This window comes from Sceloporus undulatus, chromosome 3, assembly GCF_019175285.1.
Source record: "Sceloporus undulatus isolate JIND9_A2432 ecotype Alabama chromosome 3, SceUnd_v1.1, whole genome shotgun sequence".
Lineage (NCBI taxonomy): Eukaryota > Metazoa > Chordata > Lepidosauria > Squamata > Phrynosomatidae > Sceloporus > Sceloporus undulatus.
The window spans coordinates 201837183-201856070 of NC_056524.1; the positions used below are offsets into that span (position 1 = coordinate 201837183).

The window sequence follows — 18888 nt, forward strand, 5'->3', positions numbered from 1 at the left end:
TTCACAGCTTCAATACAAGCATAACTTTGTTCAGGAGCGAGGGAAGCACATTGGTGCCAAAAGCATTTTGGATGATACCAATCTTCTACATTGTCTGTATGCTGCTAAATTACAAAGTGAACAGGAGTACAAGAGAGGTTCCAGGGATATCAGTTCTCATTACCATCTGCCTTTGGACATGGTCAACCTAGCACATGCCCGAAAGGCCCAGAGTTTAGTGAGTGACCAGGAATATAGGAAGAGACTGCATGAATACACAGTGCTTCCTGAAGACTTGAAGATGAAATGGGCAAAGAGAGTTCACTTGTTGCAGAGTGAGGTAAAAAGAGATCCTGCAGGAGCTTTAATGGCAGTAGCATGGGTAATGGGATGATTCGCCATTGTTATTGTGACTAAAATCATTGTAACGGCTTTTAGTGAATCAAGGCAATGTAGTTCAATGATTATTCATAACAATAACTGGTGGAGAAAAAAGTTTGTATTATAAATATGGCACTCCTTGTCGATGGAATCCTTATTATTATCATTATTAACACCACCACTATCCCTACTATTATTAGTATTTTTGCTGCTGTTGTTGCTGTTACTACTACTGGAGGGAACATAACTATGAATAATTTTTAAAAAATGTTGAAGTAAAAATCTAATGAGTCTTTAAGATTCAAACAAACACCTAGATCATTAGCAGTCAAAGGTGCAACACAATCCCCTTCCATAGAACTAGAACATAAAATACCAGATATAACTGTCATTGAGAAAAAGGAAGTTTGCCTGTAGGAAAAGGAAAAAAAAATGTGGCTCCAGTATTTATATGTGCTCTGGGAGCAATTCCAAATGAACTAACATCTCAATGAAATTGTTATAAATAGGATCACAGTAGCACAGTTACATAAAGTGACACTACTTGGAACATGCCACATTATCTGACAGTACCTCACTGATTTGTATATTCTTGTGTAAAATCCGTATCACTTGATGATTCAGAATTCCACTGAGTAACATTTGATCAACAATGAACTGGATAATAATATTGTAAAATATAAAATATATAAAAAACATAAAATGATAAGATGCAGCAACTATTTAAATTAATGATATATCTGTCAAGACTTGCATGTCCCCATATGTTTTCTGGGTTCTGATGTTATTCTGAGCTCAGAATATTATTGAGAAGTCAAACCATAAGATATTATTAAAATTAGAATTTAAGATTGCCAATTAGAACAACTATATCAGGAAATATCATTTATTGTATCCCAGATCTAAATGAAAGCAGAAGCCTGCCTCCATCCAGTTTTTCTTCCTGTACCATATCCATGGTATAACATCCCATACTTAATTCTACATTGCAACTTGAAAGATGCTGCTTAAAAGAACTCTGCATGCTTTATCTCTTCAATGAAAAGTAATGAGAAAACTAAAGAAACCCTGTTGGGTCTTCCTCCAAGATGAGCAAATGTATCAAATTCCTTTGTTCTTTTTCTTCAGTGAGAAAAAGGCAGTGAGTTGCACAAACTGGGGTATCCCAAAGTATGAAGCCATACATTAATATGGGGCTTAGCTTTGTGTGAAGAAAATGCTTCTTTCATTTTTGCTTTGCTAGAAACATGGAGTTTTACACTTGAATGTTTAACTACCACATAGCATAGTTTAAAAGGACCTGCTGCTGCAAGTTTAGCTTGGAGTGCTTGCAGACTTCATCTTCAGTTCACAAGCACAATGTTAGCTGTTGTTTCAGTTGGCCTTCCAACTAAGGATTGCTTCACAAATTACATATATGTTAGAATTTTGCCAAGGATTTTTTTTTATAAATGTGCACCTAAATGTGTCAAGCCAACCTTTGAAAACATCATCCAGGCATATAGATCAGTGGGAAAATTGGCTGTGCATCTGTGAAATGTTTGAAATAGCCTAAAGTTCCTTATCCTCATCATACAAAGAGACCGATCAGTTCAGACTCATGCTTCTTCTAAATTCACCAGTACCTGATGACTATCAAATCATATTGCATTTGAACTGCAGCTGAATTAACTTGCTCTCCCGTTTATATTTTAGTCTGCTATTAAATGTGGATTTTTTTTGTGAAAAACAAATGATAATGTGATGATTCAGTGAAGAAGCAGAATTAGTCTGAATACTTGTATTGATTTTGAACAAAATATATTTTGTATCTCTTAGCTGGGCCTTCAGCATAGAATAAATGTCAGCACTAACAGGTTATACTATTTTCCTGCTTGCAATTATATTAATTCAGTTGTGGGAGCTTTCTTTGTCTCTTTTATATGATCCATTATTTAATTCCGAAAGGAATGGATGAATGCATAGAAGTTTAGCTGATGCGTGCATGAAAAATAGAAAAAATTAAAATGTTAATACAAATCAGGGAGTCATATCTAGGTAAGGGAAAATGAGATAAAGTCTAAAGATTTATGTTTTGTTTTTATTTCACAGTCTCGCTACAAATCAGACCTGAACTTCATGAAGGGGGTTGGCTGGGTGGCTCTGAGATCCCCTCAGATAGAAAATGTAAAGAAGGCTGGAGAACTCATCAGTGAGGTACTGATAAATCTTTCATGGGATGGAATGTCTGTAAGAATTGTTTACCATCAAGGCTCCTTGTTACATGACACTTATGGATGTAGCTTAGCATTTCCTTTTGATGTGGGAGCCTGTTTATACAACGGGCTTGTGTTACCAAAGAGCAGTACACAAGATAGGAGTCCACCTGTGACATCCTGCTGCATATTTTCTACCCTGATCAGGAGACTCTAAACAACAAACACACCTAGCAATAAATAAAGGCAGCAAACTCAGCAATGGAATGCTAAGAAGGTGATACTAAGCTTTGAAAACTGCATACTGGAAATTGACAATAGTATGGAGAGTGGCTTATCCTGATCACTTATAGAGAAACCTTCTGACTATAGTTTGGAGATCCATATATAACAGGAAGTGATATTTTGAGTATAAATGTCTATTTGGCTAAGAAAAAAAGTATTTTCTGTGTGCATCACTGCCATGGTACATTTGAGTCATACTGGTCAATTGTACAGAAAATACAAGCACCAAAAAGGAGCCTTTTCCCTGTTGACTTATTCTACTTAAACAAGAAATCCCCTGGAATCTCTGAGTTCAAGTTAAATTTCTGTTGGACAAGTCATTTCATGAGCTTAGAATACATATACAAGCTTCTCCCAATTATTTCAAAAATATTTCTGTATAGAACACACACACACACACAAATGTTTCATAGCAAACTACACACATACACACTCCCCTATTATATATATGCTCACAGTGAATATGTAAATATGTTGTTTCTGTGCCTGTTGTCCTGGCATATAAATCCCTGATATGTTTTTTAACTGCATCCTATATTTTACTTTTCTGTTGGATTTGTAGACAAAGTACCGACAGAAACCAGATAGTCTGAAGTTCACCACAGTAACTGACTCTTTGGATTTCATTCATGCTAAGAATAGCTACATTCAGTGTAATGAGGTAGGTTAATCATGTTGGAAGTCATCAATGAATTGTTTTCAGCTGTGTATAATCATTTTTGGAAGAATGGCACTGGAAAAGATTATTTAGCTTTAATGGAATATTTGCATATACGTGGTGGCTAACAAATATTGGCAAAAATATATTGGCCCTATCATTAGGCAGAATTGGGAGACTGTCTTGGGTAATGGATGCTGGGTGGCAGAGTGAGCAGCAATGGCAAAGTTTTGGAGACTTATCTGTATGTATTATGCAACCAACTTGGCAGTCCTCTAGGGCTTAGGCTATCTTGCTGCTCTTCGGTATGGTCACAGTCCATTGCCATTGCTGAAATAAGATTCAGCTGTCAGCATAGTTGGATCTCTCTCTCTCTCTCTCTCTCTCTCTCTCTCTCTCTCTCACACACACACACACACACGTGCACACACTCTTGTATGCATAGCCTGACAAAACACCTTGGTATTTTGACAAAGTATGTTGGTGTTCTACTGTATATCACTGCATCTAATTTCTAGAAAGAGTTTTTGAACTTTGTTCATAGTGCTGGGATGAAGATGCTTTACAGCTAGAACCAGAGGCTGAGGTTAAAAGCTTTCCTCCCATATGCCTTAGTGTTTCGGTGGTTTATATTTAATACTAAAACTTGTGCAGGGTAAATGCTTTGGCCTCACCATAAATCAAATAGGTCAGGAAAATAGAGAATAGGGGAGCTCACAGCAAATGCATAGAGTCTTTGGATAACTATTAGACTAGTCAAGCTGGAGAACTTCCTAATAATTGCAGACAAGTTAAAGGATTGCATGGCAATGTTCCTATCTCTTCAACAGAACTTGGGAAGTTATTTTAAGAAAAATGAATATGGCATGATGAAGGCATCTATAACTTAACAGTGGTAGAACGATTCTCCTGAACCCAGAAACTCATTCTATTACTACTGAATTACCACTGGATTCAGTATGTCGTTAAATTAATTCTTTTTAAAGGTAACTTTCTTAACTTGCAGATCATTATTTTTGTGTCCCTTCAAGTTGTTTCCAACTTATGATGACCCTAAGGGGACATTGCCACAGGTTTTTCTTGGCAAGATTTATTCAGAGGGAGGTTGCTTTTTCCTTCCTCTGGGGCTGAGAGAGCGTGACTTACCCAAGGTTACACTTCAGACTCTGGTTTCCAGAGTTGTAGTCCATCATTCAAACCAATACACCACACTGGTCCTCTTTGGAGATAATTAATTTCAGCCTTTTTTCTTTTCTTTTTTAAAAGCTGCAATGCTAATTAAAATACCTCTTACTCTTTAAAAAAATCACTCATTTGATTAACCATCTAAGTTAAGACAATAGTTCTATCTAGTTAGTTTCTGGATGGGGACAAAAAAAAGGGAAATGCTGAGACTGTGTGTCACAGTCACTAGTGTAGTGATAAATTGTGAAGTACTGTACTAGTATTCTCATCAGAGCAGTTCCCATAGCCATGTCCAAACAAAGCCCAAAACTGCAAGCAGCTGTGTTGATGCAACTGTTTTTGCATATGTGTGCAATCATGTGTATGCGTTATGTTTTTGTGTATACTTCAGCTCAAGATTTTCCAGTAGTTTCTTTTCTTAGCAGTAGAAGAAGGCACTTTTTCAAAGTCAAAAGACTAGTACTAGCAGTTTCCCCTCTAGCTACTGTAAGGAATGCAGCAGTGCTCAGAAGGAACCAAGAAATCTGAGAGGTTGGCAAATCATGTCCAAAAGTTCCTCTACTTTTGATCCTCTGAGACCTGACTTCAGTATGCGACCAACTTCATGACTTCACTTAGAATGCTTTTAAACAAAGAATTTCACCTCAACTCCTATATATATTCTTTAGTCACCGAGTGACTATAATTGCTGACCCAGTTCTGAACTGAGTGGAATTTGTCTTTCATTAAATAAAAACAGAACGTATAAACTAGAGCTATTATTGAGTAGTGCACCTCAAACTGTCTGCTGTGAGGAACTGGGAATTTCCCCTAATTTGCCAGAGCCAGTGTGTAGTGTAGTGCTTTGAGTATGGGACTAGGTATCTGGAGAAGAAGTGATCAATGGAATCCCACTGGGTAACCTTAAGTAACCTTGGGGAAGTCACACTGCCTCGGGGGAAGTCAATAGCAAGCCCCCTCTAAACAAATCTTTCCAAGAAAACCCACTGATAGATTTGCCTTAGCATTGCCATAAGACAAACAACAACAGCAACTTGTCGACACATAACAACAACGTGCTAAGGATTGGTAACATATTTGTGCCTGTTGGCTACAATTGTTGCTTTCTGGAAAACATGCCAGGACCAGAAGCCAATCACTTGTGGACCATCACTTTGGTTAGCATCACTGTAGAGGAAATCTGAGCATTACAGTTCTTTTAGGACATTTCATGAGATTTGTGATATGCAGAAGTACATTGAACTATTTGCAGTAAACTAAAATTGTCTACATTTTGTGTGAACAAATGACCTTCAGGATAAAAAAAATTCTAATTTAGGTTCCAGATTTCTTCACTGACATAGATCCTACTTTTTTTTAATTGAGTGATGATAATGCTTTCCCTTTGAGCAGCTATATAGGTATAGGGATAATTTTGTCCTGCATGTGTCATATACTTTGATTCTTGCGGAAATATAGATTTTTTTATCATTATAGGTGTTGTGAAAGTAAGTTAAATATTATTTATTTGGTTTGACAGAGGCTATACCGAGCTGGGCACATGGACTTCATGCAGAAGTATACTCTTCCTCCTGATCATCCTGACTTTATAAGAGCACGTCTTAATGCACTCCATATTAGTGATGTAAGTAAAATTTCTCTTTATTGTAGGCAATTTATTTTGTAAATAAACATACAAAGCTATACACACACAATAATAGCATTAAAGTGTGATTGTCCCCCTAGTCACTTCTGGGTTCTGTTGGGATGAGGAGCAGTACGTAAATCTAATAGATAGGAAGGAAGAGAGACATTAATACAGATGCTATAATATTTCTGACCATACTTCATTTCCCAATAATATAATTGCATGTCCCATATTTAGTTGGCAAACAACGCAACCACAACAGGCCTATTCATTTTAATATTTATTTGATGAGCAAAGTCCTTTTTGAGAAAATTAATCTGCATTAAATCCCCCAAAACAATGCATTTCATCAATTACTGGAATTCAAAATAAAAAAGGGTAATGTTGGAAAGCCGATTCTGGCCTCTAAAAGAAGTAGATGCAGGAAGTACATTTTACATTGTACTTTGACAAACCTTTCTTCTCATGTTAGAAGAAAAGAATAAGTGAGATATACCGCTCATGCAGTTAGAACTGTATTGCCACACATAGATGAATGTCACAGCTGTAAGTCTGATATGTACTATTTCTTCACAAAACATTCAAATGGATCAGCATGTATCTGAACTGAAACAGCCAGTGAGAGCATGGGGAGATGGAGGAGTTGGGGGCCTCTCATTAAAAATGAAACTGTTTTTGGTAGATATACAATTGGATCAGATGCCACACACAGAAAGCTGTTGAGAGAGACTGACCTTATGGCTCATAAAAACACATACATTGGTATTTGGAAAGCTGCACAGATAGCTGTATATCAAATGAATGTAATGTGTGAGGATGAGTGCAAAAACTGTGCAAACTGTGATAAAGTAAAATGATGCATGGCGTTTCAAATCAAAGGACCCATGATGCATAATGATCCTCAATGACAAGGCAAAGGCTTTGGCAGATTTAAAAGAGAGAGAGAGAGGAAATGACTAGGACTTGCTAGTGGCTGCTATGTATAAAGCTATGGCCCCATTCCCACTGGCTTATAATGCGGATCAAGACGTGAATCATGGGTGCATCATTTCCATTTGAGCGCGCATTTGATCCACATTGCTCCGATATCGTTTCCATTGGAATTCAAATCTGAATTGATTTATCCTCAAAAATCTGAATTATTGGTTGATAAACCGGTTCAGAAAAAATAGCGGCTTTTTAGTGAGTTTTCCTGTGCCTCCTGAGTCTGATTCGAGGCAAATGAATGGGAATGAAAGGGTGTGTGATTTGGGATCTTGAAGACGGGAGGAGCAGTGCTCAAGGGGCTGGCCTGGGGGTGTCACCCGCTTGTTCTCTTTCCTGCATTACTGGCACCATTTTCTCTTGTTCGCATAGCCTTTCCCCCGGTGGATTGGGAAGCAGAGTAAGGCGATCATGCTACATTGAGCTCCAAACACAGTAAACACATTACGCCCCCTGTAACCTCCCCCCTGCTCCACATTCATAGACCAATGTGTGAGGAGAGCCATTGAACATCATTTAAACTATTATTTTTTTGCCTCTGCTTGAGCGCCTGAGCAGCAGATGGGCAGTACATGCCTGCTTGATCGGCCCCCTCTTCTCTCTTTCCCAGAAGGAGTCTGGGGAGACACAGAAGAGGTTGGACACCAAGGGATTGGGGGCAACGAGAGGCTCCTCTTCTCTCTTTCCCAGAGGGAGTCTGGGGAGACATAGAAGAGGCTGGACGCCAAGGGATTGGGGGCAAAGAGAGGCTCCTATTCTCTTTCCCAGAGGGAGTCTGGGGAGACACAGAAGAGGCTGGACGCCAAAGGATTGGGGGCAAAGAAAGGCTCCTCTTCTCTCTTTCCCAGAGGAACTATTGGAAGACACAGAAGAGCCTGGGACCCAAAAGGATTTGGAGTGAATAGAGGCTCCTTCTCCCTTTCCTGGAGGGGAAAAGTGTCTCAGCGACTGATTGGCTGTGACGTCAAGTGCTTAAGCACTTGATTGACAGCTGCTTTAAAAAAAAAAGAGGTTCCGAAAGGGCAATGGGAACAGGGAGCAAAATAACCCGCTTCAAATTACCTCAGGGATAATACCAATGGGAACAAAAACAGGGGTAAAAAACCCCCGGTCTGTTTGCACCCGTTTTTAATGGGAACGATGGGTCAGATTCAGGTCAGAAGCTGAGTCAGAATCGCAGCGAAATAAGCCGCTTTTTATGCCCAGTGGGAATGGGGCCTATGTATGGTAAAGTGGCACATTTCAGCTTATGTACAGTTGTGGATTTCCAGACTAGTAGCTTTATCCAAATTCCAAATTCAGGAAGTGGCTAAAAAAAATGTATGCATGTTTTTATGACTGCCAGAACAAGCAAGTGTTGTAAAAATACATGGAAGAAAGGGGTGGCGGAAAAAGAAAAGATAAAACAGTGAAATGAGACTTGAGACTCTTTCATATTGTTCTAAGCTAGAAATGTGCACTTTTGGAGTATAGCTTCTTGGACTTTGTCACCAGTTTTTGCCACTCATTACATCTTGGAGGTGCTATTTTGTTGCAGTTTCATAGCTCTATACCAGAACTCTTCAAACTTTAAAAAAACAAACTGGGGGATGGTTTCCCAAGTTTGAAGTGCAAATTTTCTCCCTTAAATTTTTTTTTCCTTAGAGTCATTTCTATGGCTATCATGTCACTAATGCATTGTTGCACTATAGCAAAAAGTCTGAGGTAACAGAAAGAGATGAAAGGATGAACACATTGTAAGAAAAATTATATGAAGATGAACCCTTAATTTTGGAAAGTGAAGTGAAAGTTGCACTAAGAGCATTTAAGAGGAATAGATCATCAGGAACAGATAACCTGCTAATAGAGCATCTGCAGTTTATGGAGACAGGATCAACTTTAGTTCTAACTAAAATTTTCCAGCAAATATGGAAAACAAAACAGTGACCCACAGATTGGAAATGATCAATATACCTGTAAGGTAACACAAAAGCTTGGAGCAGCTACAGGACCATTGCATTGATTTCACACACAAGCAAGGTCATACTCACAATTCTTCAAGAAAGAGTTCTGCCATATATGGAGTGAGAAATTCCAGAGGTGCAGGCTGGGTTCAGGAAGGAAAGAGGCAACAAAGATCAAATTGCAAATATACAATGGATAATGGAGCACACCAGAGAAAATCAGAAGAAAAACAACATGCACTTTATAGACTATAACAAAGCCTTTCACTGCATAGATCATGAAAAGCTATTGATTGTACTTAGAGATCTGGGTGTACAAATACATTTAATTGTCCTGGAGTGCAATCTATACTCAGAACAAGAGGCTTTACTTACAACAGAATATGGAGAAACAGAATAGTTACCAGTTGGAAATGGAGTTAGACAAGGATGCACCCAATTTGTTCCATTTATATACAGAAAATATCATAGGAAAAACAGGGGTAAATATTGAAGGAAGGAATATCAACAACCACCTAAGATATGCAGATGGCATCATAATACTAGGAGAACATAACAAAAATGTGGAAGAACTAAGGAAAGTCAAAAATGAAAGTACAAAGGGAAATTTAAAATTGAACATTAAGAAAACTAAAATACTGACCATGGAGGATATTCACAACTTCAATATGGATGAGGTGGACATTGAAATAGTCTAAGACTTCCCATATCTTGGAGCAATCCTTGACTAGAACAGAAACTACAGTGAAGAAATCAGTTGAAGACTAGGATTAGGATGGGCAACTTTGAAAGAACTAGACAAGATTCCAAAGTGCAAAAGTATACAACTAAACACTAAAGTAAAAATTGTTCATGCCATTGTTTAGAATGCAACAGGAAGCAGCCAGAGCAGTAAAAGTGGAATAGCAGCACTAGAAGAGTATACTGTAGTGTGGTAATCTACATGATCACATCTGAACTTTTCCTAGAAGCCAAGCTGACTAATATGGCTACCTCTGGATGCTAAATTGAGGCTGTTGTATTTTGTTGTCCTTTGCCCGCCTTATGAGAAGACATGGCTCACTAAAAAAGACAATAATGCTTGGAATGATAGAGAGTGGTAGAAAGAGAGGATGACCATTCACCAGATGAACAGACTCAGTCAAAGAGGGCACAGCCCTAAATCTGCAGGAACTGAGCAGAGTTGTTGAGGATAGGGTGTCTTGGAGATGCCTCATCCACAGGGTTGCCAGAATTAAGAGTCGACCTGAGGGCACTTAACAACAACAACAAATACAGAAAAACAGAACTACAGGAACAAATATCACAACCTCCCAATACATTTCCTGCATCTATTGCAGTACTTGGTCTTAACATCCGTATGTGGTGGAATGGAAGAATCAATAGATATTGTATCAGGTACTCTAATATGGCTTAATATTAATGTTAGGGTGAGCTGGGGTAGTTGCTGTTACTTGAGAATAAGAGCATAGAAAATTTCTGATCTTCTGTTACTTTGAGCATAAAATCCCACAGTAAGCTCTGTGTTACTTTGAGCATAAAATCCAATGGTAAGCTCTGAGTTTGTTCTTTTGCAACATCTTGCCTGATAAAGAAGTCTGGCAATCCTGAAAGCTTTCATGTAATTCTAGTGCTTACTTTTTCTTTTTGGTTGTTGTACAGTAGATATTACCCAAATATGGAGCCTGCATTTTGGATTTTATTTTATAGCTACCATGGCTGCCTCTAGATTCTTTATTCACATGATAAATTCCAATTGCTTGGAATTCCAAATTCTTATAAGTTGATTCTCAAGAATTGAGTAGTCTGGAGTTGATTTTAAAGAGACCATATGATTGATTGATTGATTGATTGATTTAGATGGCTCTGTGAACTTTCTCCCATATTAATTCAGCTAAGACAGTTGGAGATTCTCCTGAACTGCATAGTTATACCTAGTGTGACTGGGAGTGATATAATAATTATAAAAAGAGTTGGCAGGATATAAAAAACAATTTGGAAAAATGGAATAAATTACAATTATCATTATTAGGAAGAATTGCTCTAATAAAAATGAGTGTTTTACCAAAAATCCTATTTTTATTTCAAAATTTACCAATAATTCATAATGAGGGGATCTTCACTACATGGGATAGGGATCTAAAGAGATTTGTGTGGGCAAGAAGGAAAGCCAGAATCAATTGGACAATATTAACGGACAGCAAAGAAAGAGGAGGATTAGGGATGCCAAATTTGAAATTATATTTTTATGCATGTTGCTTGGAATGGATAACAAAATGGGTGGAATTAAAGGATGAGCAATTATTAGATTTAGAGGGATTTAATTTAAGATACGGGTGGCACGCCTATATGTGGTGGAATAAAGTTGAACTAAACAAGGAATTCAAAGAGCATATTGTAAGGAAAGCATTATATAAGGTATGGACAAAATACAAGGAAAAATATTATACAAAGTTACCAGAGTGGGCTTCTCCTCACGAAGCAATATTAAAGAAGGGCAGAATTGAGGGAAGAGATTGGCTAAAATATAAAGATTATGTAAAGATAATGGAGGGAAAAGTTATAATGAAATCTAGGGAAGAAATGCTAAAAGAGGGAATTAAAATAGATTGGTACTTATATTACCAATTAACGGAAAAATATAAAGCAGACAGAAAAAATGTAGGTATAACGTTAAAGAAGACAGAATTGGATGTCATATGGATGGATAAGGATAAGAAAAAAATAACAAACTTCTATAATCTAATTTTGAGACTTGAATTGGAACAAGAACAAATTAAGCATTGTATGATTGTATGGGCACAGAATATAGGGAAGAATATACAGTACGAGGCGTGGAAAAGAGCTTGGGGACAGGATTTAACATTTACGTTGTGTATGGATCTAAAAGAAAATTTCTAAAAAATGATGCACAGATGGTATATGACACCGAATAGATTAGCGAAAATATACAAGAATGATAAAGGAAAATGTTGGAAATGTGAACGAACTACAGGAAGTTTTTTTCACATGTGGTGGAGTTGTCCTCTGATAAAAAAATTCTGGAGAGAAGTACACAAGAAAATTGAAATAATTTTACAATTGGAATTCCCTCTGGTCCCGGAGCTCTGTCTTTTAAACATAGTAGAAAACAAGGATTTAAGACCAAAATTGAAACCACTATTATATTTAATCACCGCTGCCAGAATAACAATTGCCAAAGTCTGGAGAAATAAGGAAGTACCGAAAGTGGAGGATTGGTTAGGGAAGTGTTTAGAAATCATAGAAATGGATACCATAACTTTGAAATTAAAAGATGAAATGCAAGAAGAAGATAATTTAACTTGGTCGAGAATAAGAGAATTGTTTCAAAAGGGAAAGGTTAAATAAGGTAATAAGGAGTAATACCGTTGCTGTGTAGTATTATAAAGAGTTAATTATTGTATAAACTTAGGATTTAAGCAAAATAGAATGAAAGACGATGAGATAAGGAAGTAAGGATGATAGATCTTTGAGAAATAGAGAATTTATAGCTAATAAATAAGCAGTAAGTGAAATAGAAAGTGAGGGGGTGGGGTGGGGAGGGTTAAGAAATATTGGAGTAAGAATTTGAAAATGTTTTGGTATTGCCCTTTTTATGTTGTAAATAATTCAATAAAGATTAATTAATAAAAAAATGATTGATTGATTGATTGATTGATTGATTGATTTAGATGGCTCTGTGAACTTTCTCCCATATTAATTCAGCTAAGACAGTTGGAGATTCTCCTGAACTGCATAGTTATACCTAGTGTGACTGGGAGTGATATCATGTCACTTCCAGTTTCATTTTCAGCAACTTTTGGTGGGTTGGGAATTTTCAGTGTTGTAGGTGCTTTGAGGTTATGGAATCAAAACTGCTTCAGTTGGCAGCAAAACTACTTCATTTGGCAGTGAAAATTTGTTTTCAGTCTTGAGGCTTGGGAAGGCTTCTGGGGCCGTAAATGGGATCCTATTTGTGACCTCAGAACTCTCCTAAGTTTCAAGGTCCTAAAAGCATTTGGCCTGCCGAATGCACTCTCCCCAACCTTATTATAATCCTAATTACCAAACCTGAGAAACTGTTTCTGGCAGGGCAGTGTTGACATGGGCAACAGCTCGCAATCACTTCAGATATTATAATGTAGGAATTGAAATGGGACTTGGTGTATTCTCTTCTGAATTTGCATCTAGTTCCTATCGTTAATCATATCTAATATATTATCAACCAGTTCATTATTTTAGATACAATGAAACCATGAGGGTCTAGAGCTAGAAATGTTTGAAGTCATAGATTGTGGAGACAGTATCACTGAAACTCCTTTGCTGCAAAACCCAAGATGCTACTAGTAGATGTTTGAAAAGACAGAATAGGGGCAATATCAATGCAATATTGATGTGGCTGATGCATCAAAGTGTCTAACAGAAACTAATAAACTCAAATCAATGTATGCATGAAATACAGTGCAAAATCCTCATTGTGGTATTGAGGATTCTTCATCACTAGGACTCAGTTCTAATATATTTTAGGTGTGAAAGTGAAAGTCCCAGGCTAGACTCAAATTTCAGAGATCTTCATGACAGACTCAAGAACCAGTAATTTATGACAATCTTCCTTTCCTTTCCTTCCTTAATACAGAAACTATATAAAACATCCTGGGAACAGACAAGGGCAGCTGGCTACGATTTGAGATTGGATGCGATACCTTTCCAAACAGCTAAAGCTTCCAGAGAAATCGCTAGTGATGTATGACACATTATTTATTATTTGTTATTCATTTTATCCCTTACATTTGTATCCAATCTTTCTTCCAAATTGCTCACAGTGTATTACATGGCCTGCCTCTCCCTCCCCCCCCACCTGCCACCCAGAAATCAAACTCACTTAGCCACACACACAAAACATTATGGGATCAGTGACAGTGAACCACATAATAGTATCTTCAGTTTCGGTGATGTCATGAGGTCTCAGGCATGGTTCACACTTCCTGAGTTAACATTTCTGGAGCTCTTTTTCACATAATTTCTTATTCTTTCATCCATCCCTCATTAGTTTTTTAAGAGAATATTTGTAAATTGTTATAATGTAGAAAATCACCAGAGAGTAACTTCACTGATCTGGAAATAGCATCCATACTTGAATCTACAATCACATACACAAATAGCTCCATGGATGTCAGTTTTGTTGGCAGTAGTAGATACTGAAATGGGGCATTTTCAAAGAGAGGCATGAGTAGTTTTGGATCTGCCCTCCACCCTTGAAGCCTTGGGCTGTTGTAAGTATCTTTCCTCCCATTTGTTTTAATGGGAGGAAAAATTAAAGAAAACAAACAAACAAGAAGTGTTGTGAGAAAACACGTTGATAAACCTCATCTCCCATGGGTCCTGGTTATGTGCCAGTAGAGCTCTGGACACTTTATAGAGGACCTCCCCTTCAGCCAGTACTAGATTCCTGTCCCGAAAAATAATGTGCTTAGTATGCTATCAGCAATGTTATGGTGTATGTATATTCTACAGATCTGGAAATTTTATTTCATTGTGAGGTAGAAATCTATCCTTCCTGAGTATATAAGGCAGTACCTTAGTTTCACAAAGTTCAGTATCCACACATCAACTGCAGTGGGTGCATAGATACACAATGAAATAAGTAGGATGGGATTTTTCCATATGGGACTCAGGCTTCCTTTGTCTCAATATTCTACAGTTCAGATACAAAGAGGCCTTCTTGAGGGACAGAGGTCACCAAATTGGATTTCGCAATGTGAGTGATGATCCCAAAATGACCCACTTCCTCAAGATGGGCTACCTCCAGAGTGACAACCAGTACAAGAGGGATTTTGTCAGAAACAGAGCACATTTCAAAAGTCAACTTGATCAACCAGGATTTATCCATGCAAAGAAAAGTCAGCAGCTGATCAGTGATGTCAACTACAGGCAGCACCTGCATCAGTATACCTGTGACCCAGATCAACTGAATCTGAAGCATGCCAAGAAAGCATCCACACTGCAGAGTGATGTAAGTAGCTTTCATCTTTAGGCTAGAACCTCATTCCAGGATTAGAGTCAAGGCTGCATTTACTCTCTATCAAAAATATTCAGACCCAAAGTCTGTTCCCACAACATCTACAAAGTAACCAATTTTGCATAAAGTTAGTCTGAAAGTGTTAAGATTAAAAGGTTTTAAAAGCTGGTAGAACGAAACAGTGTAGGCTTACTTTAACAAAGTGAAAAATGCTAGTAAAGGACTGCAATCTTTTTATTCTGGTGACTATTTTCTTGTAACAACAAATACGTATGTATTGACATAAAAGTGAACATGCAGAATACTCAGAATACTCATTTTGCTTTGAAATGGTTTTCTTCTGGTATTACAGAATCCATAGGTTTTGAAAGTAGTAAGTCATCTTTTTCCCAGCAAGGGAAATAAAAATTCAAGATGCTGTTGTATACAACGTGTCTTCCATTTGATTTGAAGAGTGTGAGGTATATAATTCTGGAAAGAATTTTGCAGTTAATTCTAAATCTGTTTTGAAGGTCAAGTACAAATCCGATTTGAACTGGATCAAAGGCATTGGCTGGACTCCTCCAGGTTCTTACAAAGTTGAAATGGCTAGAAGGGCTGCTGAGCTAGGCTATGCCCAGGAACTGGAACCTCAAGAAACTTTGGACAAGTATGAATTGGACACTGTAAGTGAATGAAGAAATCACTTTTTTTCTTAAGCATGCAGGATACAGAACCTCAATGCATGATGGAGTAGTTATCTCTACACTTCCTGAGGCCCTTACTATGTCATATATGCCAGCAGTGTACAGGCAGCTCAGGAAAACACAAACTCATAAAGGAAAATGCAGATACCATTATTAGTAATGTTTATTCAAGGGCTCAGGATTTTTCCTAGTATACTACAATCTGTCAACAGCAACCAAGCAGAAAAAGAATGCTTTAGACTAGTGTTTTGTTAGCTGGTTTTGTTTTTGGTGTTCAAAATACCAGGTGAAGTATTTCTAATCCCAGTTTTTGTAAATGGGAATTGTGCATTAGCATTTATTAATAGCTGATATTTGGAATCTATTTTGATTGGCAGGAACAGACAACAAGAGAAAGATCCCAGCAAGTCAGAATCAACCCTGATGCATCAGAGATTCTGCAAGTGAAGCGGAGAAAAATGCAACTAATTAAGAAATGAACTGAAACGCAGGCATCTGTCAGAGCAAAACACATATGTTTTTCAGCTTGCTCTGCAGGTTATGTAGCTGTTCGGACTCCCTCAGTAGAATATAGGATGACATCAAAAGTCTCTTTTACTTATTAAAAAGTTGGGGGGGGGGGAGGACTAACCCTACACAAGTAATTTGATATTGATCTCTGTATTTTTGCATGGGTACAGTAAGTTATTTTACATGTATGTATCATGCAACTTAGTATTTATTATATTGGGAATTGAGATTTATATTAGATGACTGGCAGGCTCAGCTTACTAAAAATGAATGAATCATGATTTGCTGAAGTAAAATTATTTGTATTGAAAATAAATCTGTGGAGCATCTTTCCATGTACAGAAAGTTTCTACGTTTATAGGCACAAACAAATGATGAACTTCAGCTTTCTTTCATTTTCTGTATTTCTTTCCAGTTGAACATTCAAAAAAAAAAAGGGGGGGGAGGGTTGATCAGACTCTTTAAAATGTTCTTCAGGTTAAGAGGTGATAAGATAGCCCTGTTTAAATATTTGAAGGGAAGTCATACTGAGGAGGGAACAAGCTTGTTTTCTGCTGCTGCAGGGAACAGGACCCGGAACAATGCATGCAAGCTACAGGAAAAGAGATTCCACCTCAACATTAGGAGGAACTTCCTGACAGTAAAGGCTGTTCGACAGTGGAACACACTTCCTTGGAGTGTATCTCCATGTTGGGTATGTTTAGCTTGAAGAAGAGATGCTTAAGAGGTGATATGATAGCCCTGTTTAAACATTTGAAGAAATGTCATACTGAGGAGGGAGCAAGCTTGTTTTCTGCTGCTCCAGAGAACAGGACCCGGAACAATGTATGCAAGCTACAGGAAAAGAGATTCCACCTCAACATTAGGAGGAACTTCCTGACAGTAAAGGCTGTTCGACAGTGGAACACACTTCCTTGGAGTGTATCTCCATGTTGGGTATGTTTAGCTTGAAGAAGAGATGCTTAAGAGGTGATATGATAGCCCTGTTTAAACATTTGAAGAAATGTCATACTGAGGAGGGAGCAAGCTTGTTTTCTGCTGCTCCAGAGAACAGGACCCGGAACAATGTATGCAAGCTACAGGAAAAGAGATTCCACCTCAACATTAGGAGGAACTTCCTGACAGTAAAGGCTGTTCGACAGTGGAACACACTTCCTTGGAGTGTATCTCCATGTTGGGTATGTTTAGCTTGAAGAAGAGATGCTTAAGAGGTGATATGATAGCCCTGTTTAAACATTTGAAGAAATGTCATACTGAGGAGGGAGCAAGCTTGTTTTCTGCTGCTCCAGAGAACAGGACCCGGAACAATGTATGCAAGCTACAGGAAAAGAGATTCCACCTCAACATTAGGAGGAACTTCCTGACAGTAAAGGCTGTTCGACAGTGGAACACACTTCCTTGGAGTGTATCTCCATGTTGGGTATGTTTAGCTTGAAGAAGAGATGCTTAAGAGGTGATATGATAGCCCTGTTTAAACATTTGAAGAAATGTCATACTGAGGAGGGAGCAAGCTTGTTTTCTGCTGCTCCAGAGAACAGGACCCGGAACAATGTATGCAAGCTACAGGAAAAGAGATTCCACCTCAACATTAGGAGGAACTTCCTGACAGTAAAGGCTGTTCGACAGTGGAACACACTTCCTTGGAGTGTATCTCCATGTTGGGTATGTTTAGCTTGAAGAAGAGATGCTTAAGAGGTGATATGATAGCCCTGTTTAAACATTTGAAGAAATGTCATACTGAGGAGGGAGCAAGCTTGTTTTCTGCTGCTCCAGAGAACAGGACCCGGAACAATGTATGCAAGCTACAGGAAAAGAGATTCCACCTCAACATTAGGAGGAACTTCCTGACAGTAAAGGCTGTTCGACAGTGGAACACACTTCCTTGGAGTGTATCTCCATGTTGGGTATGTTTAGCTTGAAGAAGAGATGCTTAAGAGGTGATATGATAGCCCTGTTTAAACATTTGAAGAAATGTCATACTGAGGAGGGAGCAAGCTTGTTTTCTGCTGCTCCAGAGAACAGGACCCGGAACAATGTATGCAAGCTACAGGAAAAGAGATTCCACCTCAACATTAGGAGGAACTTCCTGACAGTAAAGGCTGTTCGACAGTGGAACACACTTCCTTGGAGTGTATCTCCATGTTGGGTATGTTTAGCTTGAAGAAGAGATGCTTAAGAGGTGATATGATAGCCCTGTTTAAACATTTGAAGAAATGTCATACTGAGGAGGGAGCAAGCTTGTTTTCTGCTGCTCCAGAGAACAGGACCCGGAACAATGTATGCAAGCTACAGGAAAAGAGATTCCACCTCAACATTAGGAGGAACTTCCTGACAGTAAAGGCTGTTCGACAGTGGAACACACTTCCTTGGAGTGTATCTCCATGTTGGGTATGTTTAGCTTGAAGAAGAGATGCTTAAGAGGTGATATGATAGCCC

At 38.1% G+C, this 18888-nt stretch overlaps 1 protein-coding gene across 4 annotated transcripts in view; it reads left to right on the forward strand.

The window, feature by feature from the left end:
• Positions 1 to 16781, forward strand: part of LOC121925217 (nebulin related anchoring protein) — a 77854-nt gene extending 61073 nt beyond the window's left edge. For all 4 annotated transcript variants that reach the window (XM_042457069.1, XM_042457071.1, XM_042457070.1 and 1 more), the window contains 8 exons: positions 8 to 319; positions 2452 to 2556; positions 3403 to 3501; positions 6203 to 6307; positions 13874 to 13981; positions 14939 to 15250; positions 15769 to 15921; positions 16320 to 16781. In XM_042457069.1, coding sequence (XP_042313003.1) covers positions 8 to 319; positions 2452 to 2556; positions 3403 to 3501; positions 6203 to 6307; positions 13874 to 13981; positions 14939 to 15250; positions 15769 to 15921; positions 16320 to 16421 — 1296 coding nt within the window. In that variant the 3' untranslated portion in view covers positions 16422 to 16781. The remainder of the gene's footprint in view (positions 1 to 7; positions 320 to 2451; positions 2557 to 3402; positions 3502 to 6202; positions 6308 to 13873; positions 13982 to 14938; positions 15251 to 15768; positions 15922 to 16319) is intronic.
• The last annotated feature ends 2107 nt before the right edge of the window (positions 16782 to 18888 follow it).